Below are 23,938 nucleotides of genomic sequence, written 5' to 3' on the forward strand. Positions count from 1 at the left end.
GCGTTAAGTGGTAACTTATAATCGTCACTTATTAAATAGTTTATTAAATTTTTTTTATATACATTATTTGTACATCATTCAGAATCTGTATTATCGAAGTTATACAACTTGATGATCACGTGTTGCATGATAAGAGTCTCTTTCCATATCAGGAAATTTGGTTGGCAAATTTGGACTATGTAGGTGACATTTTGCAGGAAACTTTATTCCTGCCACGTCAACTTCGTAATCTCCTGATAATACATATTCATTCGTCACTTCTTGTGGTCGCCCTTGCGAATCAAAATTTTGTACAAATCCAAGGCAAACCTATATTATGATTTATTCATTACTTTTTACGTGGTATACTTTTTTTAAATTTCCGAGAAATTCTTGTCAGTATGATTTGGTTACAATATAATTAAAAGTATTAATGCTTAATTAGGAACGCTGTATTAGTACCTGTTTTTTAAATGTGAACCCATAGCCTGTAGTAGTTGTCATTCCACAGTATATTCCGTTCCTGAAGATAGGTTCACTGCCCCAACACCATGTATCCAATTCAGGATCATGATCGTTCAATAATAATTGCACATACTTCCGCTTCACACCTTCCTCGCGTTGTTTCAATAGAGCATTCTTTCCAATAAAATTCACTTCTTTCTATTAAACATAGAAATTGTATAATATTATGTAAATGTAATATGTACATTTTGTATATTTGAAGAACACCCACATCAAGTTTTACTCTCCACGTTCTTCCACACTCTAAAGGCGTGGTAAATGTATCTAAATCTTGACCCCAAAATGCGTAAAACTTTTCCACTCGCAACGCTCGTGTTGCATAGTAACCAGCATGCTTTATTCCATATTTAGCTCCAGCTTCTACCAATCTTGTATAAACATGTAATGCGAACTGCGAATACATATTATACAAATTATAGATATAATCAAAATTTCAAAACAATTATACAAGAATGTCCAGAATACTTACTTCATTTGGAATATATAAAACGTAGCCAAGTTCTCCAGTATGAGTAAGATTCATTGTACGTATTCCATTTGCAAGACCAACGTCTAATTCCTTTTAAAAGAGTGAATATATAACAAGGATTAAATATAAAATCACATACACAATAACGCCAATAGTTAATACCTTAAACGTAAAAAAAGGAAAGTTTTTGGGATGCAGATCAGTATCTGTTAATTCAGATAACAAGTGTCTAGTAGCTGGGCCCATAATGCAAATTGCAGTATATGCGGAAGTTACATCGGATACTGCAACCGAGCCATCAGCAGGTAAATGACGATTAATCCAATGCTTACAGCGAGTTTGCTGTATAGTAGGAGCGATCATCATATAACTTAAACATTATAGAATAATTATACGATTATATCTAACATTCAATTATTTAAAAACTATATTTTTGTAACTTACTGATTCGGAGCGATGCGTGCTAAACTACAATCATTTTCGTAGCCTCCACGTTCGTTTTGCATACCTGTGTGAATAATACTTCCCACTGGAACATCTACATCATTTGAACACAAGTATTGTAATAGATCTACTACTTCCAAACCATTTGACTAGAAAATTATATAAATTATATAATTATTCACTGTGTTAATAAATTTAAGTAGTACCTATAATGATATACCTTACCCATAAATCAATCTTAGTGAAAGAAGAATAATCGCTAAGCCCAATTCTTTCACGGCATGCAGCATATTCTTCCGAGACTGGTTCAAACCATGGTGGTTTACTAAATGAATTTGTATATGCTATCTTATAGCTTTGGAATCCATCAATCGTTTCCAAATCTGTGTAGCAAAGCAATCTGTATAATAAAATCCAGTACCAAAGAAGTATTTAATTCGTGAATTATACGTTTTTTTTTATTTTTAAATTTAAATGTAGTAGACCTACCACTATCTTCGTTTAACTGGAACCAGGTTGGCCGTTCATATCCCATTACCTGGCCAAAAATAGCTCCTGCTTCTCTAAGTCTTGGATAAATTGGAGACATTCTTAGATTTCTACCTGTTTTAAATTCGTGGTGTGGATATTGCAATGCATAATGTGTGCCGGGAACTTCCTTTACTCGATCGCGTAAAAACTTGCGGTTGTTGTGAAGACCCAAGAAACGCGATACGTCTAATTCATACATATCTACAGATGTTGAACCATTTACTATTAATTCTGCAGTAGCTCGACCAACTCCGCCAGCTGCCGATATACCCACCTATAAGAATGATTTCTATCTTTAAAAATAAACGAATTATCCAGTACTTGTTTTAAATTTCTTACCCTATGTATTTTAAATATATTTTACCATTAAACGATCACTAACTTAACACTATTTACCGTTTTCATGCCAGCAGCAATGTAATAATTACGTATTTCTGGGGCTTCGCCAACAATCCATTTACAATCTGGAGAAAATGCTTCTGGACCATTACACAACCTTTCCAAAATTGCATTTCCTAAATTCGGGATTCTATGTAGCATTTGTTCAAGTAAAATGTGGAAGTGATCCCAATCTTCGGGTAAAAACCTTTCATCTGTGCTTTCTGAAATACAATTTAGTTTAGATTCATATTTATAATAAATTATCTGTATATAAAAATGTATATCCAACCAGGGATTACTCCATCTTCAAATGCAGGCTTTGCAATAGGTTCGAAGCCACCAGCCAAAAGCCTACCATTATTTTCTCGAAAATAAATATAACCGTCCAAATCTCTCACAACAGGTGTCATAGGATCTAATCCAGCAATATCTTTAGTGTGTAAATAATAGTGCTCTACAGGATGAAGAGGTACCTAAAAAAACAGATTTGATTACAGAAAAAAAGATTTTTTATATATTTAATAGTAATAATAATAATAATAGAGGAAACCAACCTTTACATATGGTTCACTTAATTTACCTACATTACGTGCCCAAAATCCGGCGCAATTAACAAAATGCTCACATTCTATGGTGCCACGCATTGTTTCCACAGCTTCAATTCTACCATTTTGAGTAACAACTTTAGTAACTTTGCAGTTCTCAAACACTTTAACACCTGGAAGGATTGTATACTAAATACATTTACATCATTCATTTTCATAACAAGTTGTACCTTTCTTTTTTGCTTCTCCTATTAATGTTAAGCAAATTTGATAAGGATCTCCTACACCATCACCAGGAATCCATAATCCACCAATTAAATCATCCACCCGTAATAGTGGACATATTTCCTGTACTTGCTTCGGTGTAACCAAATGGCATTCAATATTACGCGATCTAAAAATGAAAATAGCCCAATTTTATATAGTTTTTTGATAGATGTACTCATTTATAACTTTTATTATAATTAATACTCACATAGACTGTGCTTTCATTCGTCGAAACACAGTCATACGATCTCTTGTACGTGCTAAAGATAGACTTCCACACTGTTTCCAGCCTGTTGGTAAACCTTTCTCTTCCAATTCTTTATACAGTGCTATACTATCCTGTGCAAGTTTAACTTGCGACAAACTTGGCTTAAATGCTCCAACTAATCCTGAAGTATGCCATGTCGTACCACCGCCCATCCTTAATGTAAATAAAATAATTAAATAAGTAAATGTGTAGAGTATTCACAGTAACATGGAAAAAACTAAATATTTAAGAATTATATATAGATTTAAAGGAACACGTACCTGCCACTCTCTATGATAACTGTTTGAGGACCTAGTCCCATGAGTGAAAGATGATAAGCGACAGCACCACCCATAACTCCACCTCCACATATAACAACTTTTGCATCTTTAGGAAGCGGATCATCAACATCTTCATTTGTTACTAATGTAGATTTTGTACTACTGTGTTTTACTCTTTGTCGATTATAAAAAACGAAGTTGCTCCATTTTGTTATATATCTTGTACAAACGAACGACTTCGAATTATGCCACATTGTAATAAATATAAATCTGGAATTTGTAATTAATTTGTATACAGAAGTACTTTGAATATTAATTTGTTTATAAATAACTACATTTTTGTGGAGGTTAAATGAATACAAAATGTGAAACATACTTATGTATATATACGATCACTGTAAATTTTATTTCATATTTATTGCGAAATATAATTGACTTCGTTCAATTAAAAATTAATATTCAGAATTCAAACTATAAACTTATAACTTGGAATCTTATGTGATCTCATACTCATTTTTTTCTGAGTACAGTAAACCTCAATATAACCAATCATTCGAAGTTAAAATTATTCCCAAATTTAATTAAATATAATATTAATTGTTACTATTTACATTAACAATGCCGGTTAAAAAATATTGAGAAACTGAACACTTATTCTGTAACAGTTGAAGACTATAAAGGTTACATAGAACTTCAGTCTATTTTCTAATGGTTAAGATTGTAATCTTATTAGTTTAAAGATTATTGTAAAATATTTTTGCAGGAAAATATATTTTAAATCGAAATAATAAATTATGAATTATTTAAATATAGAATTTCATTAGCAACGCTTGTCATATTTCGATCGAAAAAAATATTAAATTGCATTTTTCATCATTATCATTTTGAAAGTGTGAGGTATGAATAATGTACAATAAGGAAATGATACATTCATACATTGTTAGTATTTATTGCTCAAAATCTCATAGAAACAAATACAAAATGTGTAAATTCAATTTTTCTAACTATTTTTTAAAAATTGTAATTACTGTTAGTTATTAAAGAAAGGCAAATATTGTATTCAACTTTTATGTGTACATAAAAAATGCGTTATATCGCCAAAAATATTTTTATAATTATCTTATATATGTATAGTTATACTTCATTCATTTTTACATTTAACATTACAAATACATTTTAATACATAAGAATTAAAAATTTCATATACTGTGCATATTTGCAAATGTTCATAATATATGCATATTAAAATACAATGCAACATCAAGATTGATTCAAAGTGAAATGCAATAAACATTAATACTAATTTCGTGTTGATTTATCTCCTGTAACGGCCCAAGTAAGCTTTGCAATTAGGGCAACTGTGATGAACATCCATGCATTCATCGATGCAGCAAGGTATTAAACAACAGCCTAGCCAACATCTGTTAAAATACATATGTATAAGAATATTGAAAATTTCGGATTATTAATTATAAAACACTTTTATATTCACCCCATTAATGCAATCACAACACCAGATATGTAAGCGATCATGCCAGGTTCTGTTTTTGTTGTAGTATCAATTTCTGCATGACAATGTGGGCAAATTGTACGTGTTGATTCTGGTCCAAGAGGAACAATTGTTGTTACAATAGTTGGTCCACCACTCATATCTATAAAAATAATAAACTTTCCCTTTAATAATTCATTGTTTCAATCTACTTAATTAAATTATATTTCATAGTAGAAACTATATATGGTTTATAAACATACAAGTTTCAGCAGGTGTAAAAGGGCTAGCAGGTGGCACACCACCCATTGCATGTGAATACCCAGGTGGTGCACAAGGAGGTGGCGCATAAGGTGGTGGTGGCCCAGTTTTATTCATAATGGTTTTCTGTTATTTATATACAGAGTATCTACAATTAAACATGATATTATATAACTGCATAAGAATGAATCACAACTCATTGTTATTAATTTCTACTTATTATTATGCTTGGGTACAGGTAATGTCAAATTTTTTATTCTGATTGTAACAGAATATAAATAAAATAATTAAAATAATCTTGTAGAGGTAATTACATGTAGTACAGTTTATTAATTATATATTTACACTCTATTTAAAAGTAAAATAACATTGTCAAATGATTAAATGCAAAACTAATAATGAAATTTCTCTCGAAATATTATTCAAATTGAATTAAACAGTTAAAATTCAATTTTTAATCTAATTTATAGCATGGATTAACACATTCAATTGCTTATTAGTGGTAATAACAATGATCATCTCCTGGATATACACGATCTGATTGCGAAATTTAATGTCCCAAATGACATCCTTGTCTATTTGAGTAAAAGTATGACAATATTTAACGATTCCTCCCCACCTTTATATGAACACATAGTATAACATGATCTGCCTACCTTAGTAAAACAATAATAAATTGGTCACTGGGTAATTATTTAGGCGATGTATGAGTAATATCTAATTCTAAATCTTCAATAGTTTGAAGTATAAACATAGAAAGATGGTAAAATATATTTCTGCGCGTACATAGATGGCGTACCATAAGTTTCACGACAGTATTGATTCTTCAATATTTCAGTACAAACATCATTCGTTTTAATCATTCTTTCGCTTAAAGTAATTAAGAAGATTTCTGATAAATTATTGGTTGATTATGTATACAATAGCGACTCGATACATGTGCGTGGAATTTGTCCTACAGCATTGGATGAATATTTTTTTTGATTGGCTGAATAAGCCGCTCTGTGAGCAGGTGAGCTTACGAATTTGTCGCTCTCAAACATAGCGACCGCTCTCTTGTAGCAGCCACAAACGTTATAATAAAACTAGTTTAACCCTATGCGGACGGAGGCGGCTATTTGCCGACACTCGTCCCCAAAGGGTTAATACTAGTGGGCGCCATCGGTGGAAAAACGCCCAAGTTTGTAGTGAAAATAGTTCCCACCGTTTAGAGAAGATGGCGCCACCGATAGCTTTTAATCGATTATAGTTTATTTTTCATAAATGCATAATTAATACAATTCTTTGCTTTATAGCACTACAATATGTTATTTCAATACATAATTTAAACATTTATCTGCTTTTACATATGTAAATGTAGCATTAATTATCGACCCTTAGCTGGTAGCGCCATCGAGCAAGAACAGTGAGAACCATTTTTACTACAAACTTAGGCGTTTCCCCAACGATGGCGTCCTGTAGTAATAAAACGATTGTTAGTATAGTTCAGTGGTTGGATGCTATGAAGGAGCAGTCGCTATGTTTGGGAACGAAAAGTTTGTAAGCTTACCAGCCCACAAAGCGGCTTAGTGAGCGGTGACCTTTCTAGATGCATCCATTTTGTGCAATGTGGACAAAGCTTAAGAAATCAATATCGGTTTATAGTGCATATCTATGTATATCTAAACCATAGATCAGAGCGTGGTATTTAATCTTACTTGACACAATAAACAATTATTTGCCCGGTGCGGAGGAAGAACAGATGTTCAGTGACAGTGTGTATTGTTAATCTTCGTTTACCTGTGTTTAATGAAAGCTACTTTGAAACGCTAAATAACTGTGAAGGGATACAAACCTTCAGATTTTCTCATTGAATTTTTTTCATAACATCAAATATTTTCTTTTATTTCCGATAAGACATACGTCACGTTTTTTTTGTAATGTAATGTCCTTCAGTATTTAAAAGTTTATCGTTCTTTATTTTATATAAAAATAAAAAAAAATAGTCGGGTTAAAGTCTAATTTTCTTTTAAATACTGATGATCGTATTTATGTCAAGTTTTCACTATCAGTTGACCGAAATATTTTTTAATAAAAGTGAAAAATGGTGCTAAGTCGAAATGATAAACGGAAAAGAAAAGAAGGAGATTTGGTGGACCTTATGGAGCCACTTTCAGAATCCCCAAAGAGGTGAGTATTCAATTAAAAATTGTTGCTTGCAATATACTTTTTGATTTAAAATTAAGTTGTATGTAAATTCGATAAATAACAAATATTTTCGTGATATTTGTTATCCAATAAATAATTTTTCAGAAATTTTATTTAATTGTTGTGTGTATACTTTATTATAGGACCAAAGTGCATGCACAAAGAAAGTTTGCACAGGGTGCAACAACAGTTTTTAATGCTTCGCACACTCCAGTTAAGGATAAAGAGAAAACTAAACCTACAGTTATAACAGAGTTAATAACACATAAGCGACCTAACACAGAGGATTTTTTGACATTTTTATGCTTCAGAGGTTTCTTAATTTCTTTATAAATAATATTTTCCGTTTTCTAAATAGTACTTTATGTATTAATGCTTAATTAAAATTTATATTTAGGTACACCAATTTTACCTCCAAATTTGAATTTTTTCAATGTTGGAAATAAAAAAGAAAAACCAGATCCCAAGTCAATACGTACACCAACAGATAAAGTGACTTCTTCTACTAGTACATTTACTGAAAATCAAAAGCCAGATTCAAGTCAGAAGCCTATTACCAAAATGAAACCTATTGTTACAAATAAGAAGAAGGTTGAAAACACATTACAAAAAAATATTACTAAATTTAAGACTACAACATCAACTGTACAAGCACTGAAGAAAAAGTATCAGGAACAGCGTCTTGCTAAAGAAAGGATTAAAAATAAATTTAAAACATCATGTGTTATGAGAACAAGATCTCGTACAGAACGAACAATTTTAAAACCTGCAAACAAACTGGCACCTAGGAAGTTTCTACCAAGAATTGAAACCAAACGACTTGGTTTACGAAGTAGTGTACTTATGGATAAGGTAAAAAAGACTTCTCCAAAAGTAAAAATTATACCACCTAAGCCAAAGAAGAAAGTTCTTGTAAAACAAAAGAACAGTGATACATCAAATTCAGATTCCACATCTGAAGAAGAAGAAGAAGATGAAGAAGAAGAAGAAGAAGAAGAAGAAGGACCTTCAGAAAAATCTGTACCACAAGTAAAACGTTCGATGCAAAGGAATGTTCAAAAGAAGATATGTACAAGAAGTAAATCTGAAATGAGAAGAATTACTCGTTCCCATAATGGAACAAATTCTCCAAAAAATCTTTGTAGAAGGCCAACTAGAAAGACTAAAGAGGCAGCTGCAGTGTACATGGAAATTCTTGGAAGGAAACTTGTAAGTCCTGACTTGGAAAATGATGATAATCTATCCATGGACAGCTTTCCAGAATTGCCAAATGCGCGTAAAATTGCCCAAACAGAAATTGAAATTAAGGCCAAAGTAAAACAGTCTATTACAAAGACTATTACAAAAAATAAAGATGGTAAAATCACTTCTATCCAAAGTACATCCAATAAACGATTGGATAAGACTAAAACTAGTAAAATTGCCTTTAAAAGCAAAAGGCTTGTAAAAGTTCAAAAATATTGTGAAATAGATAGCGACGAAGAATCGATAAGTTCTAATGGAACTAATAATACAAGGCCTGTAACAAGACGAAGTTTAGGGAAGTTAAATAAACCCGCGAGTAGATCTCTTAGATCTTCCTCTAAAACTGTAGTCACGCGAATGGAGATTCAAAATAATGCAAATATTAAATCAAAAGCTCAGATTCAAAATAATCTAAGGTTCAATAAAGATAAGTTTGTAATGAAACGGAAACGAGAACAAAATTTTAATAAACCGGTATACGACAAAAGTGCTGGCTTAAAAAATAAAGAAACAAAAAATACTGCTCATGAAAATACAGATTCTGATGAAGAAACATTAGGGATGTTGCTTAATAAGTTAAAAAGGAAGAAAGATATTCAAGAACAAAATGAACAGATTGCTACTAATGAAAATAATAGCAATCACGATACTGCAAATAAAATTGAACAGCCTGTAGATAAACATTCTACAAAGGTAGATCTCTTAAAAGTATCAGACGACGAAGAATCGTTTCGGGGGTTTACGAAAAAAGCGATATCCAAAGTTTTAAATTCTTGTCAAACACATGTTAATGCTAATCTTCTTGCTACAGAAAAAACTGCTAATGAATTAGAAACATCCGAAGCAGAAAAAATACAAGACTCAAATACAGTTAAGAAACAGGAAGATAAGGATAAATCTTTACTAGATAATATTTCTTCTCCTACAATAAACGTGTCAAATGATGAATGTGTTCAGTTTGAAAAAATTCAGAAGACAAAATCAGAATTACTTGATGAAACAGAATCTCAAACAACATTGTTAGCAAATACCGAGAAAGAATGTCATCATAAAATAGAAATTTCTTCCACAAACATTTTAGACATGTCTTTGTCAACATTACATGTAAGAAAAGAAAAAGTAAACATGTCGACTGAACAAATCGAGAAATGGTTGAATGAAAGTTCCTTTGCTAAAGAGGAAAGTAAGCTAGAAATGGAAAATGTATCTACGTTTAAATACGATGTTTGCGAGAAAAAGGCTGATGTCTCGCATTTGTCTATCTCGACAAAAATTCAGCACTTAGTGAGACCAGTTAACGTCACGCTTTCTAAATTAGCGGAAAAAGCAAATATTAAAGATCGTTTGAACATACAAAATAAGTATGTACCAATAACAACAATTGATATACAGCCTGTTGATGCAAAGCAGCAAAGTGAGCCTACTAATGGAAATATAAATATTAACAAAAATAATATAGATGGAAAAGAAATGATTAAAGGACGAAATGTAAAGCCAAATAAAGACTCATGTCTTGGAGAAGATAGTGATATAGCAATAAAATCTGATCAAAATTCAATAGATGGATCTACTGAAAAGAAAGTATCAGCAGAAAAGAAATCCATATTTCAACCTAGAAAACCATTTTTACCTAAAGTTAAAGAGCGTAAAACTGTAACTCCCAATGCAAATGCATTTTCCCCAGAAAATGAAAGTAGCGTTTATGCGTTTGAAAGCGATACCGAAGTCCCTATTAATACTCCCTTTAGGCGCAAAGTTCGGGACTCGAATAAATCAAACATCACTGGTACTTCATCTGAAAGTGAGACAAATAAAAGTATAGAAAAAATAATTAAGGGCAATTGTGAAATATCAGAATCTAAAGAAAAACCGAATAATGTTGTTTCAAAAAACGAGAACAAAGTCGTAGAATCGAAAAATACATCAAATTCATTATTAAATGTTAATAGGTTTGAATTACCCAAAAACTTTGCAACCTTAGCTAATATTCAAGTTCTACCACTAGATAAATTAACAACAACTTGGAGCAATGTAAACTGTAGTGCTTCGATAGCTGTACAAGTAAATCTTGATGATAACGCGCAAGGACAAGAACAAATAGGTGAAGGAGACACAAATCAACAAAAAAGTATAGAAATATCTACTCAGACGGAAAACAGTAATGAAAATGATGATGAAAACGATGGTCAACTATTTTATATACCTCTGCAAGCGGTTACGAGAAATGGACCGAATTTAGTCCAAGGACAGCAATTAATTCAAGGTGTAGCCGTTAAACTTGGTACTGAAGGACCAAATGGACCTAATCAGAAAGTTCTTTTAAGAGCAAAATTAGTTACTAAACCTCCATCATCGATTGCACGTTGCCCTCCCGTGGGTACAGTGCAGCCTACGACTCGTATACCACCAACTTCTGCTCTTATAACTGAGAATCCAGTACCGTCTACTTCTGCAAGTGCAACCTCAGTTATGACTGTGTCTGAAGTCCAACCGACCACTCCATGTAAAACTGAAACTATAATACAGACCATGAACAGACAAAATATTGGTATTGGGGGAATAGAAAAATTAACAAAATCCCCAAAAACTTCTAGAGAAAGAAAAACTTCTATAGATTCGAGTAAAAATGGGAAAAGGTAAAACCATAATTCCATTTTTCACATTGTACAGTACCTTATTTAATTGTTTTTGAATATACATTTAAAATTTCAGATGTCAAATTAAATCTAAACAGAAAGGTAATGAAATTTGTTCTCCAACCAATAATGTAACATTTCCAAGTGCAAAGAATGAAAGCAATGGAGCACGTTTAGTCGAAGCTCCAACGTTTCATCCCACTGAGAAAGATTTTCAGGATCCTCTGGAATACATAGATAAAATAAGACCAATTGCAGAGAAGTTTGGAATATGCAGAGTTGTACCACCGCCTAATTTTAAAGTAAAATATATACAAATAAAATTATTTTACCTAAATGTACATATTTTTAAATAAGGATGTATAAATGATACAATTTGTTCACTTTTAATTTTTCCTTCTAGCCGGAATGTAAAGTATCGGATGATATGCGATTTACTGCATATAATCAGTACGTACATCGTATGCTTCATAGATGGGGACCCAATGTAAAGGAAATGATGGCTATAAAAAAATATTTAGCCACGCAAAGCATAACATTAACTCATCCACCTTGGGTAATACTTCTTACTTAAAATTTACTTTTTACTTTACATGCATACCACATTTATATCTTTTACAGATTGGTGGTATGGAAGTTGATTTGCCCCATTTATATCAAACGGTTCAAAGCTTAGGTGGATTGAAAGAAGTTATTGAAAAGAAAAAGTGGCAAAAAGTAGCAGATGGTATGAAGATACCAAAATCTGCCCAAGATCGTGTAACCAAATTAGACGACATTTATTGTAAATACTTATTACCATACGATACATTATCTCCAGGTATTTCTATATAAATACATAAACAAAACGACACAATTTTTCAATTTATTTATCGATAAAATTATGTATTTAGATGAAAGAGGTAAATTGTTTGATGAAGTTGAATCTGAATGGATGAAAAGGGAAAGTAGAGCTTTGCAAAGACAAAACGCACCAGCAAATGATAATGAAGAAGATGAAGAAGATGATAGCTCTGATGAAATTGAAGAATGCATTGTTAAGGTATGAATTTCAAATCATAATTGTATATATTAACATTTCTTTCGATTTACGAAACCTTTTGTAATTTTACAGGGTAGAAACATGCCGCTAAATGCTTTTTATCGCATCGCACGGAACACACAACGTATGTGGTTCGGTGAAAATCAACGATCTGGAAACGAAATCGAGGGTGCTTCTGCTGATGAAGTTGAAAATGCATTTTGGAAGCATGTCGCAGAAAGAAAGCGACACGTGTGCGTGCATGCCGCAAGCATTGATTCGAGTGGTCGTGGTTTTGGATTTTCCGTTGCCAAGAATAGTCCATTTGCTAGACATCCATGGAATCTTAAAGTACTTACTAACAATGCTGGATCAGTATTAAGAGCTTTGGGTCCACTAATGGGTATATAAACTGTTCACTGCATTTCTATGACTAGCTAAGATATACGATGAGTTACGACATGCACGGGAAACTAGGCTATTTTTGAGCGTAGAGATTCGGTTATTGCCGGCAATATAAATTTAACGTTTTCATTGATGAAGGACTTAGGACTTACTTTCACTTTGTTTTCGTCCTCAATAGCCGTCTCATGTCGTAAACTTGGATTTTCGAAAAGTGATTGAAATGACCCTCACCTAACGGTAAAAGACATTTGGGGATCACTTAGACTTGAGCTGTCTCGTGAGTACAGGTTCAAAAGAAAACGCGTTATAACAAGACGATAACTCTATAATCAACGAATTAAAATCATGTATACTCTATTTACTTAAAAAAAAAAGGAAACAAAATTATTCTTCTTCATTGTTTATAATGGATAATATTATTTCTAGGGGTGACAGTACCAACACTTCACGTGGGCATGCTATTCAGTGCATGTTGTTGGTACCGCGATCCGCATGGTCTTCCTTGGATAGAGTATTTACATACAGGTGCTAAAAAGATTTGGTATGGCATACCAGACGAGCATAACAATAATTTTAGAGAAGCTCTTTCAAAAATGGTGCCTCGATATTGTAAAAATAAGACTATATGGCTACCTTCGGATACGGCGATGGTTCCTCCAGAATTGCTTGTTAGTAATGGAGTATCACTATGCCAAACTGTGCAGGAACCAGGGCAATATATAATTGTATTTCCTAAAGCGTTTACATCAAGCATATGTACTGGCTATGTAGTATCTGAAAGCGTTTACTTTGCACAACCATCATGGTTAGAAACTGCTGAACAAGTGTTTAAAGTGAGTAAATAAGTAAATAACGAATGATATTATAAATAAATAACATTTCTTGTTAATAATTCTGGCTCATCATTTTAGGACATACAAGATAGCTGTGAGCCATCGATTTTTTCATTCGAAAGATTGTTATTTAATATTATTAATGATTCTAGATCTCATGTAGAAGTAATGAAACAGGTAAAAAATTGATACTAATACCGTGTGATGTATTTTATTTCGTGTTTTGGTATACATGTAAGTATGTTTTTAGATTTTACCAAGTGTGATTAAAATTCGTGAGAAGGAAATAAATTACCGAAAACAGTTGGAATCAGTGGGACTCACAAATACTGAAAGATTGCCTTTACCAGATAGTGGAAAAAGAAAGAAAGGGAAAAAAGTAAAAGAAGATGATGGCGATTTTGAATGTGAAACTTGTAGAGCTAACCTATTTGTTTCATTGGTTAATAATTCACAAGATGACAGCGTCTATTGCTTACCACATGCATTACAGTTACTTAATAAGAAAAAGCAAGCTTTAAAACATTATACTCTAATGTATACATATAACGAGGTAAATAAATCTTAATAAATACATAATTTTTTAAATTACACAAATAATAAAATTATTTACAGTAATCTACGTTTTTTTTTTCGTAGGATGAATTGGATGATTTGATTCATAAACTGGAAGAAAGAATTGAAGCCAAAACTAAAAAGACTAATCAAATCAAACAAGCTAAGTAACGTGTCTGAAAATCTATTTATTAAATTATATAGGTAACAGTTATTTATTACTCTATATCAAAATAATTATCAAGATTTTGTTATATAGATGTATATCATATTTATTCTTCGTATCATAGTTATATAATTGTATATAAAAATAAGTTTTTCTCGTTTTAAAGGGAATGAACTTAGTGCATATTTAAAAAATTGAATGACTAATGCATTTCTAATAAAACCTTTAATTTTTCAATACGAATAAAGTTACTATTATTTTATATTATTTCTATATATATTTATACACGTATTTCACTCCGTTTTCTTCAAGTATATTAAAAAGCATAAGATGTATGAATCTATAAAGTGTTTCAGCAAAGTTCATAAAATTATAAAAATATAATCTTACCGAATATTTCTTATGATAAATAAAGTCTATACCATTTGTTATTTAAGAAGTAAGTAAATAGTTAAATAGTACCATACTTATGTATACAAAATTTATTATGAATACTTTGGAATTATAAAGCAAAGAATTATAACATCTTCAATATGAGATCGTATAAATTAAATAAATTTTGTGGCAAAATAACGTAATTTATATTATTATATAAATCAGCCTGTATATCATGAAATTCAATGAATATCACATTACAACACAAAATATAACCTCCTGAGAATTTATAAATGTTTTACTTACACATTAAGATAAATTATTATAAAAGAAATGCTTTGTAAACATAATATAATTATTATTAAGTAATAAACATTCTTTTACATACATACATAATTATGCACATTATAGAAGAATACTGAACTTTGAGTTTGTATTAAACTTTTAACTAATTAAATTGTAATTAATTATATCAATTTTTAGCCGTAATTATTAATAATTTACAACATACAAGATTTATGTTCAATACTCTATTACCTTCTATTATGCTGTGCGCTTATTCAAAATCATAATAGGAAAATACAATAAACATGTAGTAAATAAACCGACGAAAGGAACCAACCGAATACAGTTAATTAGCATTATTTACGAAAGGAATGTTCTCCTAACCTCTTTCTACGTTAAACACTTCAATACTCTTTTTATACCCATTATTTGAATATCACTATCAAATAAATGCTAACATAAAAATTCTTATATTTATATTATGCGCGGTATAAGAGAAAACAGTTTGGTATGTTAATATGAAATTCATTAGTAAGAATTACATATTTGAAAGTAACACTTATTAATGAAAATTAATCAGAAGATTCTATAGGAAGTAAAATAATTAGGAGATTTGTAGTTAACTTCATATGCAAAAATATGTATAAAATGCAGTAAACGGTATGCATATTGGATATGGAATAATTTCCATAATAAATAAATTTTGTTTCATTGCATGCCAATTTCAATGGTCTACAATTTACTGTTCTCTACGTTGCACTATGTTAGTCAGTATCTGAGTAGAATTCTCGTGGCCTTTGATTACATCATCTTCCTCTGAACTAAATTCCGCATTTAAAAGGTTTGTTAAAGATGTTGATTTTTGAGTTAACAAAGGCAAATTTATATCCATCCCCTCTTCGGTTTTTAAGTTATTAGTTAGAGAAGAATTTAGTGGTAATTCCATGTTTTCACTTTTTGTATTCCTATTTGATAATATTTTTTGAACAGTATGAATCATAATTCCACCAAGGCACATTAACAATCCTATGAAGTTGAGGCCACTCATTTGATCGCCTTTCCATTCAACAGCCAAAATTAATATACATATTTCCTAAAAAAAAAACATTCATGGAAGAAAAGATTTGTATACAAATATATGGTATATTTTTAATATGAAATGAATATAATTTTGACTTACCTTAGTTATGCCAGTAATTGAAAGAGTGAGACTAGAAGTGTGTGTAACAACTAAGAATTCCATAACTTCCATATGAAAAGCTATAAAAGCACTTCCAAGCACAACAGTTGTAGTCATTGCAATAGAGTGAACATCACTCCAGTCGGTAGTTATGAAATTACTATACAGATGAGATCCTACAAAAATAATTTCTTCTTTAATACAGAAATTTAAACCTGTGTTGATTAATATTTAAGTATTATGGAAAATTTTACCTTCAAACCACAGCATCACTGGTATAATAGGCACTAACATCCATAGTTGCATGTAGTACATCATATCAATTGGACTTTTCATTCCCACTTTAGATTTTTGCATGATCAGTTGTGTCATAGTCCACCGAATACCACTTGAAAATGATGCTAAGAGGCAGATTGCAAAGCCAAAAATTCCAAATTGTGTTGATTTATAAGTAAACATAAATAAACCACCTGATATCATTACTACGATGCATATTAATGACCAAGACTTCCTTTCTAATTTTAAGATAAGAGCAAAACCAAGAATAAAAATAATTGTTGTTGATTTTGTCATACTATACCTGCACAAACATATAATGTAATTTATAATAGTAAAAATATATTTTATTATAATAGCAATTAAATATATACATACAATGAAATTGTAATTAATGAAAGTGCCCAGTTGGATAAACCAACATCAAGACCACTAGCTATGCCTACTGGCATAACCATTACTATTATGCTTTGCCAAGGAAGCTTTAATTGTTGTTGTCTCTTGTAACATGTTCTGACACATCTTATTATGGCAGATAAGAGAAACTTCATTGCTAAATGACATATTACCACGGTAAGAGGAAAATTAAAACCCTACAATTACAAAAATAGCAATTAAAGGTAATGAAAACATCTGAAATAAATATAAATAATAATACAAGTTTCTATAAAATTAGAAATTGCTTCCTTACATATGTTTTATAAAGCCATTGTAAGTAAAATGTTAAGCCTACGGATAAACTAAAATAAATAAGAATTAATATAAACGTTTGAATGGCTTTTTTCCAAGCTGATGTTTCCTTTTTAATAGTGCCTGAGAATTCTTGAACAGGCTGAAGGAAACAGTCTGATGTATCGTCTGTATCTTTGGCAATTTCATATTTTATATGTGACCTTGTCATACTTCAAAGGAAAACAGTCTGTAAATAAATAAATTTTTACAGTAAAACATCATGTTGCTTGAAATGTTCAATATTAATCTGCAAAAGGTGATACATTTTTTAAAATCGTATCCAATGTTTTTATTATTCGATTTAAATTAATAATTAAAATTCATTGATTATTATGATAATTTGCAATGTAGCATAATATTACTAATCTGCATATCAAATACTTCAAACGTACCGTCTTGTACTCCTTCTGATACATAAAAATTGTTAACAAATTGTTACGTTTGACGTTCGACATCTGTTATCGAATTTTATGTTCACTAATACAAGTATTCATATGCCAACGAAGACACAATTGTTATATTCATTCTGGAAAAGTACAATATATAGAAATTATAGATGCGAACAAAAATTCGAGGGAAACAGAATTAAAACGTGTTATTATTACTTACCTCGATATTGACACATACGAAAAAAATATGGAACCATGTATAAACATAACCTAAAAGCTACACAAGTTAAAAGGAATGTAATAAATCATTTGATAAAAGTGTATCTAGCCTATCACCACGATCAATTTATTCATCAAATTTTATTCGTAAATATCTTGATATTAGTAGGTGTCAATACATTGTAATCGTAAACGTAAGATAACATCGCAATCGCTTTGATTGCATCTAATTATTGTTTGCGATATATTCCATTGATCTTATGGGAAGTTTGGTATATAAATATTAAATAAAACAAAAATTAAAATAATATATATACGTAAAATATAATAGGAAATTAGAAAAGAGATGTCTAATTTTTCATATAATTTTGTATAATTTTTTCAATAATTTAATCAAAATACAAATAGAATTAACGTTCATGTAACTTTTATTCCAAGCAAAATGTACACTGACTTGAAGAGGTCAAATATAAAAAACAGTCGTGATCTTTGTATAAATGGAAATAGTTATATCTAGTAAAAAGGTATTCAAAATCAATTCACTGTTATCAAGTCAGTATAAATTCTGCTTTCATATACATATAGCTCTCAATTTTTTGATAAAATATATTTTAAAAAACTACTAAACAAAATTATTTACTAATTAAATGCAGATTACACACTTTATATCATATATTACATTAATTTATCAGAATAAGTGAGAAATTTTGATACTTGTATAATGATTTGAAGACAAACCTCAGATTTAAATTTATATATTAAATGTAAAGCTTGTAATAAGTGAATACAAATATTTCTATTAAATAACTTAAATGTTTAATTGTCGATGATAATACTTTCAATCGACTGTTCTTGATTGGATTGTCTTCAATTCATATTATGTTTTAATCAGACTCTATCGTATACATTAATTCATGAATATACATATACAGCATTGTTAGAAAATAGTATATTACAGTTGTCCTGAATGTAATCAGTTGCATATCCTTATTACACATATATAATTAGTCGTTTCTTATTTGTGTGTTATCTACGGTCACTACGTCCACCATTTCGATATCCCCCACGACCACGAGAATTAGTTTTTGTTGCAACAGCTGTTTTTGTTGTCGAGTCACCAGAATATCTTGCTGATCCCCCTGGAAGTCCTGCAGTATTACCACTGTTTCCACCATTGCTTCCATTACTACCATTTCCACTTTTTGTTGTTGTAGAGCTACCAGATGTACCAGTAGTTGGTGTTGTTGAATTACTTTGAATTGCCTGTAACAAAATATATTAAAATAGTATCGTTAAGTGCAGTTGTACCATGGATGATACTATTGGAAAATAATTAAAATTAACATTATATCAAATGTACCAAAGGTTGCCTTCCAGGTTGACCAGCAATATTATTTGCATTTCCATTATTTGTAATGCTATTATTAATGTTACTACCGGGTGGACCAGATCCGCTTTGATTAATCATTTGTTGTGCTAAAGCAGGATTTGGTTCGCTCATGTTTAGTTGCTCGTTTATGACCATACAGAATTCTCCAATTTTTTGTATGTCCCCATTTTTTCCTGAATACAATGTTAAGCACTGTCTCCAAACAGATGCATACCCTTTTGTTAATCTTACTATATCACCCGGTACTAAAAGTTGACCAGGCTCGTCCCAAATTGAAACGTTCATGCAAGCTGTACTGTCCGCCACTTTAAACGTTCGAACTTCGCGGTTTTCTTTGGTGATGGTAGGATGGCCAACTTCCAGAACAATAAACACCACATTAATGTTTTTTTGGCCCGGCCGTATATCTTTTATTAGTACGTATTCCATTGTCTGATAATCAATGTACACTTTACACTAACACACTTTGCGAACAATCACCTCCACAAGTGTATTTGAAAATACGTCAGATGTGCGCTCTCTACTTTATATGTCGTTTAATTTAACTTCCCTATTATCTTCGATAACCGTCAAAGCTCGTGTATCGTATCGACTCTATTCTAGAAATACTTAGGGTAACACTAATGAAAGTCTAATGGTCTCGATTGCGTAAAATAAGAAAGAAGTTCATTAGAAAAGTAATACGGGTGTTATGCTGTTGGTAGCTGATAGAGCGAATGTCAGCCATCTTATTCTAGTACGTCATCCAAACACCAGTATCGCCACTGTACGACAATATGCGCGTCATCCAAACAATTTAGCAGCAGCTAGCTAGATCTAATTCTAATGCCGCATTTACACACTCATCGAGCGTTCCCGCGTTCCCGAGCGGGGATCAAATTATGCAGAAGAATAATACAATTGTAATATTTCAACAATATTAAAAAGAAGAATTATTTAAATGAGATACTTATTTAATATACATTTCAAATTTATGACAAAAATAAAAATATGACTTTGTGTATATTCGTACTTAGTATTTTTATTGTTCATTCGTTTTCCATTCTTGTCATTTTCAAAAAGCATTTGTTGTATGTGAGATGTTTTCCACATCAGAGATGATCAGAGATACCAGTAGATGTATTACATACTATTGTACTTAGTTCTTTTTTATAACCAGCCAATGATCTTTTCATAAATTAACATTAATGAATGCATTATCAGTTGTAAACATTAAATTTGTTCTTGTTGAAGATTCTATAAAATATAGCTTAACCGCAGAGTTATAGAATTTGACCCACTAAACAGTTTAAAACCTATACTATACTTCGAAATGTCACAGTATTAGTGAATGCGTTTCACTATCGTGCAACGTATATTCCGATTATTAAATATTTAATTTAATAAAAGTATTGAAATAGTTTCACTAATCTCTGAATGGCTATCAATATTAACGAAAACGGATAACCGTAAAACGTGTCTCAACATACGTTATGTTGTCTTAATCGTATTGGTTTGAGATCAAGTTGATGTCAACATTACGTTTTTAAATAATGGACGTGGACGATTCAATTGATCCAAAAGAAGTGAAAGTAACTCTTGAAACATATAAAAAATTGGCTCACGATTTTGTAAACCATGACACAATCTTAAAGGTAAAATTTTGTTAAATTGATTAGTATCTTACGATTACTACAATCTTTTTATTGTAGGATAAAACAGTCCTGTCGTATGTAGCATACGTCTTAGAGATACCCGATATTGAAATTATGAATTTGGGCTTAGATATTCTCGAATTGTTTGTTAAAAATGTAGACAATTATGTACACATAACCTCTACTTTCGGAATCCGAGAAGCCTTGGATGCAATTATAAATAAATATAATGTAGATGAAACAAAAATAGCCAAGCGGGCTCAATATGTAAAAAATGAAATAGAAAGAATGAAACCACCAATATATAATTTACGTAGCAGATGCAGAAGAGTTATTGAACCTAAAAAACTAAAAACTCATGTTATCATGTTACATGTTCAAGGTTTATTACCGGTAAATACAATCAATACGTGTATGTTTTAATTGCGGATGTAGTAACTGATACCAATTATATATTAATTAGGATACCCGTTCAGAATTGGAATCAATATTGATAAGAATTGAAGGATTAGTTTCTCTTGTAGTCGATGTGGAACATCAACGTGTTACGATGCGTACGCTAAGTTATGTCACAGCAAAACAAATTGCAGAAGCTATTCAGAACAATACAGACAACATGGAAGCAAGATTAGTTGCAAGAAATAAGTTTAATCAAGAATATCTTGTCAAACTGGTATATGGACATTTGATGTATACGTTAGAAGTAGAATTACATATTTTCTTAATAATGTATGTTATAATTTGTAGGTTCATACAGGCGATAGTTGTGACACTGATGACATGCCGGATTATTTACCTGAAGAAGAAGAGCAAGAAGATGAGAAAGAGGGTGTTGTTTCCTTGTTTACTGGTTTAAGACAAAGTGCTTCATCGTTGTACAAATCTACTACTGAATTTCTTCAGAATTCGTTTTATTGGTAAATTAAAAAAGTACTTACAGTAAGCATCACTTTTTTTATTCTATGCTCTGCGAGCAATTTAATAAAAGTAGTAAATGTTTGAAGTTGTTAATTTGATGAAAAAATGTTTTTATCAAATCTGTTTTGAATGGTTGATTAATAATCTTATAATATTATGACATTTTTTTAGATTTTTATTTTTTATTGTAGCATCAGGAGTATAAACTTGTTCATTTTTCATTAGTATTAATATTATATTCATGCATTAATCGTATTTATTATAAAATACTTGGTACCCAAAGTGTTTACTTTTTGTATGTATTTCCAAGACTGTCAAGTGTATACACGTTGAAAAATTTTGCTTTACAATTCTGATAGCAGCCAAATTTTGATGTCATTGCTTAAATTTAGAACAAAATTAGATTATATACATATATATATACATATATACAATAACTTAAATTTCTTATAAATTTGTAACTCAACAAAGAATTATAAAGCATTGAAAAAGTACAAGATATGAAGAAATTAGTCATGAAACCTTGGGCTAATTATACAGGTTAGTCAAAGATATGATAATGACTAAGTTATTGAATGTAAATAAGGTTGTACAAGGAAAAGATTTTATCATTTGTATGTGTATCGTCAATTTAGCATTTATATTATACAAACAAGTTTATTTGGAATAACATTGAGTTCCCTAAATTATAACTAAGCACGAAAGTGGTTGAAATACCTCATTACTGTACACATAACCTTTTCTGTTAGAAGTTTTTTTTTTTATAATGCACTTTTCTCATTACTTTTACATTATTGGAAGGAGGCTGTGCGAATATTTATTGTATGTATTTTAATAGGTTAATGTACTTCTGTATAAAATGAAATTATAGTATGTACTATTGGCTCTCGTACGACTGTATTTATTGCCTAATGAAATTTGAACATTAAATAATGTGTTTTGTTTTTAAACTTTAATGAATATGGACCACTGAAGTCTTGTACTTTGTTTAAAAAAAATTTAAGTTTAACAATATATGATATAATCTGAATAAGATACATTAAAATAAAACGAAATAAATCGATTATTGTAAATCAACTTTATTGTTTGTAACACAAATTTTATGTACCGTTTCTATTATTACAAAATAATAGAACTAGTCAGTTTAGCTGCCACTGCACAAGAAGGAACAATTTATGCAACTACTCGCATAAATATAATCGATACAATATGTATGATTATTAGAAAGTACATCTCTGTATGTCTTATTAATTACTTCGTCCAAATGAGCACATCAAAATGTTATACTGTATCTTATTTACTATTTTCTTAAATTTATGTTGTATTGTCTATATTTACAAAGTATAGTAATTGTCATTAAGGCAATTTGAGTTTCAAAGCAGGTACAATAGATGGATGCAGAACAGTACTTTGGACAATTGAGTTGACAGTGTCGTCTAGTTATGCATACGTAATTGTAATACTTATTGTTATTAATTTGAAAGAATGAGTATGACTTTCATGTACAGTCCAATACTATTGTTGAGTTTCAGTTTGAAACTCAGACAACCTGCATTGTTTTCACTAAGTTTATTATGCAACTTATACTAATTTTATTATAAACATAGTTATTAAATTAGATTTTTCCATTTTATAATTGAGAAATGAAATAAAATCTATTGCATGCAGTACTTTACGTACATCAATAGTAAGGTTAACTGTAAAAATGTAATTTTAGTGCATCCAAAATATTTTATGACGCTGTTATAATTTAATTCTATTTCAAGAATAAAATGTTCACTAAATAGAAAAAGTCATTGTTTTGGCATAATTCTATTTCCAATTATAAATTTTAAATATTTCATATTGCACATTATAACATTATTAATTTTTAATTTTCTTTTTCTTTAAATACGTACTTTAATAGTCATTGTTTGGTGTACTTTATGCAAATTGCCATAGGCACTTATGTTGTAAAATTTATTTAATCATTGTCATTCGGTTGCTTATTATCTAAATCGTTTCTTAAAGTATGTATCTTTCTAATGAAATATTTATTCTTTTACGACTCCATTGTATTTATATACAATACTT

At 30.5% G+C, this 23,938-nt stretch overlaps 6 protein-coding genes across 8 annotated transcripts; 2 read left to right on the plus strand and 4 right to left on the minus strand.

Annotated features, from left to right (window-relative positions):
* Window positions 1-67: 67 nt before the first annotated feature.
* On the minus strand, window positions 68-4,388 carry LOC128885172 (pyruvate dehydrogenase phosphatase regulatory subunit, mitochondrial). The gene is made up of 15 exons (XM_054139045.1): window positions 4,046-4,388; window positions 3,670-3,939; window positions 3,350-3,562; window positions 3,105-3,268; window positions 2,884-3,047; window positions 2,619-2,802; window positions 2,345-2,550; window positions 1,907-2,222; window positions 1,643-1,800; window positions 1,418-1,566; window positions 1,136-1,343; window positions 974-1,063; window positions 716-895; window positions 442-642; window positions 68-309 (listed from the first exon to the last, which is right to left on the minus strand). Exons 2-15 carry the CDS (start codon window positions 3,921-3,923, stop codon window positions 100-102), a joined length of 2,697 nt encoding a protein of 898 aa, XP_053995020.1. The 5' UTR covers window positions 3,924-3,939; window positions 4,046-4,388; the 3' UTR covers window positions 68-99.
* A 211-nt stretch (window positions 4,389-4,599) lies between these two features.
* Window positions 4,600-6,218, minus strand: LOC128885181 (LITAF domain-containing protein). 3 transcript variants are annotated; one of them, XM_054139057.1, is made up of 4 exons: window positions 5,765-6,020; window positions 5,422-5,567; window positions 5,162-5,321; window positions 4,600-5,090 (listed from the first exon to the last, which is right to left on the minus strand). In XM_054139057.1, the coding sequence occupies exons 2-4, from the start codon at window positions 5,534-5,536 to the stop codon at window positions 4,985-4,987; spliced, it is 381 nt and encodes a 126-aa protein (XP_053995032.1). In that variant the 5' UTR covers window positions 5,537-5,567; window positions 5,765-6,020; the 3' UTR covers window positions 4,600-4,984. The 3 variants fall into 3 exon arrangements, with proteins under 3 accessions (XP_053995032.1, XP_053995035.1, XP_053995033.1); XM_054139060.1 differs by lacking the exon at window positions 5,765-6,020 and adding an exon at window positions 5,734-5,753; XM_054139058.1 differs by lacking the exon at window positions 5,765-6,020 and adding an exon at window positions 6,076-6,218 and having other exon boundaries at window positions 4,602-5,090.
* An 855-nt stretch (window positions 6,219-7,073) lies between these two features.
* LOC128885168 (protein Jumonji) lies at window positions 7,074-15,904 on the plus strand. Its single transcript, XM_054139035.1, has 13 exons — window positions 7,074-7,173; window positions 7,497-7,588; window positions 7,750-7,919; window positions 8,004-11,487; window positions 11,564-11,789; window positions 11,891-12,043; window positions 12,109-12,307; window positions 12,381-12,529; window positions 12,602-12,911; window positions 13,340-13,746; window positions 13,825-13,923; window positions 13,997-14,299; window positions 14,386-15,904. Exons 2-13 carry the CDS (start codon window positions 7,503-7,505, stop codon window positions 14,470-14,472), a joined length of 5,673 nt encoding a protein of 1,890 aa, XP_053995010.1. The 5' UTR covers window positions 7,074-7,173; window positions 7,497-7,502; the 3' UTR covers window positions 14,473-15,904.
* On the minus strand, window positions 15,177-18,150 carry LOC128885176 (solute carrier family 35 member C2). Its single transcript, XM_054139050.1, has 7 exons — window positions 17,925-18,150; window positions 17,708-17,841; window positions 17,275-17,502; window positions 16,962-17,176; window positions 16,562-16,887; window positions 16,308-16,483; window positions 15,177-16,220 (listed from the first exon to the last, which is right to left on the minus strand). The coding sequence occupies exons 3-7, from the start codon at window positions 17,482-17,484 to the stop codon at window positions 15,867-15,869; spliced, it is 1,281 nt and encodes a 426-aa protein (XP_053995025.1). The 5' UTR covers window positions 17,485-17,502; window positions 17,708-17,841; window positions 17,925-18,150; the 3' UTR covers window positions 15,177-15,866.
* A 127-nt stretch (window positions 18,151-18,277) lies between these two features.
* On the minus strand, window positions 18,278-20,278 carry LOC128885180 (SOSS complex subunit B homolog). The gene is made up of 2 exons (XM_054139056.1): window positions 19,284-20,278; window positions 18,278-19,186 (listed from the first exon to the last, which is right to left on the minus strand). The coding sequence occupies exons 1-2, from the start codon at window positions 19,740-19,742 to the stop codon at window positions 18,950-18,952; spliced, it is 696 nt and encodes a 231-aa protein (XP_053995031.1). The 5' UTR covers window positions 19,743-20,278; the 3' UTR covers window positions 18,278-18,949.
* Window positions 20,279-20,444: 166 nt separating this feature from the next.
* On the plus strand, window positions 20,445-22,750 carry LOC128885179 (armadillo repeat-containing protein 1-like). Its single transcript, XM_054139055.1, has 4 exons — window positions 20,445-20,947; window positions 21,005-21,340; window positions 21,411-21,620; window positions 21,695-22,750. Exons 1-4 carry the CDS (start codon window positions 20,846-20,848, stop codon window positions 21,866-21,868), a joined length of 822 nt encoding a protein of 273 aa, XP_053995030.1. The 5' UTR covers window positions 20,445-20,845; the 3' UTR covers window positions 21,869-22,750.
* Window positions 22,751-23,938: the final 1,188 nt, after the last annotated feature.

This window comes from Hylaeus volcanicus, chromosome 2, assembly GCF_026283585.1.
Source record: "Hylaeus volcanicus isolate JK05 chromosome 2, UHH_iyHylVolc1.0_haploid, whole genome shotgun sequence".
Lineage (NCBI taxonomy): Eukaryota > Metazoa > Arthropoda > Insecta > Hymenoptera > Colletidae > Hylaeus > Hylaeus volcanicus.

Excerpts from the sequence above, each read along its gene's own strand:
- LOC128885172 (XM_054139045.1), bottom strand. The coding sequence starts at position 3,923 with ATGTGGCATAATTCGAAGTCGTTCGTTTGTACAAGATATATAACAAAA. Across the intron at positions 2,223-2,344 it reads TTGCTGCTGGCATGAAAACG|GTGGGTATATCGGCAGCTGG; the intron begins GTAAATAGTGTT and ends TCATTCTTATAG. Across the intron at positions 1,344-1,417 it reads GCACGCATCGCTCCGAATCA|TTATATGATGATCGCTCCTA; the intron begins GTAAGTTACAAA and ends ATAATGTTTAAG.
- LOC128885181 (XM_054139057.1), bottom strand. The coding sequence starts at position 5,536 with ATGAATAAAACTGGGCCACCACCACCTTATGCGCCACCTCCTTGTGCA. Across the intron at positions 5,322-5,421 it reads TTTTACACCTGCTGAAACTT|ATATGAGTGGTGGACCAACT; the intron begins GTATGTTTATAA and ends TTATTTTTATAG. Across the intron at positions 5,091-5,161 it reads GTTGTGATTGCATTAATGGG|ATGTTGGCTAGGCTGTTGTT; the intron begins GTGAATATAAAA and ends GTATTTTAACAG.
- LOC128885168 (XM_054139035.1), top strand. The coding sequence starts at position 7,503 with ATGGTGCTAAGTCGAAATGATAAACGGAAAAGAAAAGAAGGAGATTTG. Across the intron at positions 12,308-12,380 it reads ATACGATACATTATCTCCAG|ATGAAAGAGGTAAATTGTTT; the intron begins GTATTTCTATAT and ends TTATGTATTTAG. Across the intron at positions 14,300-14,385 it reads TAATGTATACATATAACGAG|GATGAATTGGATGATTTGAT; the intron begins GTAAATAAATCT and ends TTTTTTTCGTAG.
- LOC128885176 (XM_054139050.1), bottom strand. The coding sequence starts at position 17,484 with ATGACAAGGTCACATATAAAATATGAAATTGCCAAAGATACAGACGAT. Across the intron at positions 17,177-17,274 it reads AATGGCTTTATAAAACATAT|GGTTTTAATTTTCCTCTTAC; the intron begins GTAAGGAAGCAA and ends TTGTAATTGTAG. Across the intron at positions 16,484-16,561 it reads AGTGATGCTGTGGTTTGAAG|GATCTCATCTGTATAGTAAT; the intron begins GTAAAATTTTCC and ends TTATTTTTGTAG.
- LOC128885180 (XM_054139056.1), bottom strand. The coding sequence starts at position 19,742 with ATGGAATACGTACTAATAAAAGATATACGGCCGGGCCAAAAAAACATT. Across the intron at positions 19,187-19,283 it reads AACCTGGAAGGCAACCTTTG|GCAATTCAAAGTAATTCAAC; the intron begins GTACATTTGATA and ends ATTTTGTTACAG.
- LOC128885179 (XM_054139055.1), top strand. The coding sequence starts at position 20,846 with ATGGACGTGGACGATTCAATTGATCCAAAAGAAGTGAAAGTAACTCTT. Across the intron at positions 21,341-21,410 it reads ATGTTCAAGGTTTATTACCG|GATACCCGTTCAGAATTGGA; the intron begins GTAAATACAATC and ends TATATTAATTAG. Across the intron at positions 21,621-21,694 it reads AAGAATATCTTGTCAAACTG|GTTCATACAGGCGATAGTTG; the intron begins GTATATGGACAT and ends TATAATTTGTAG.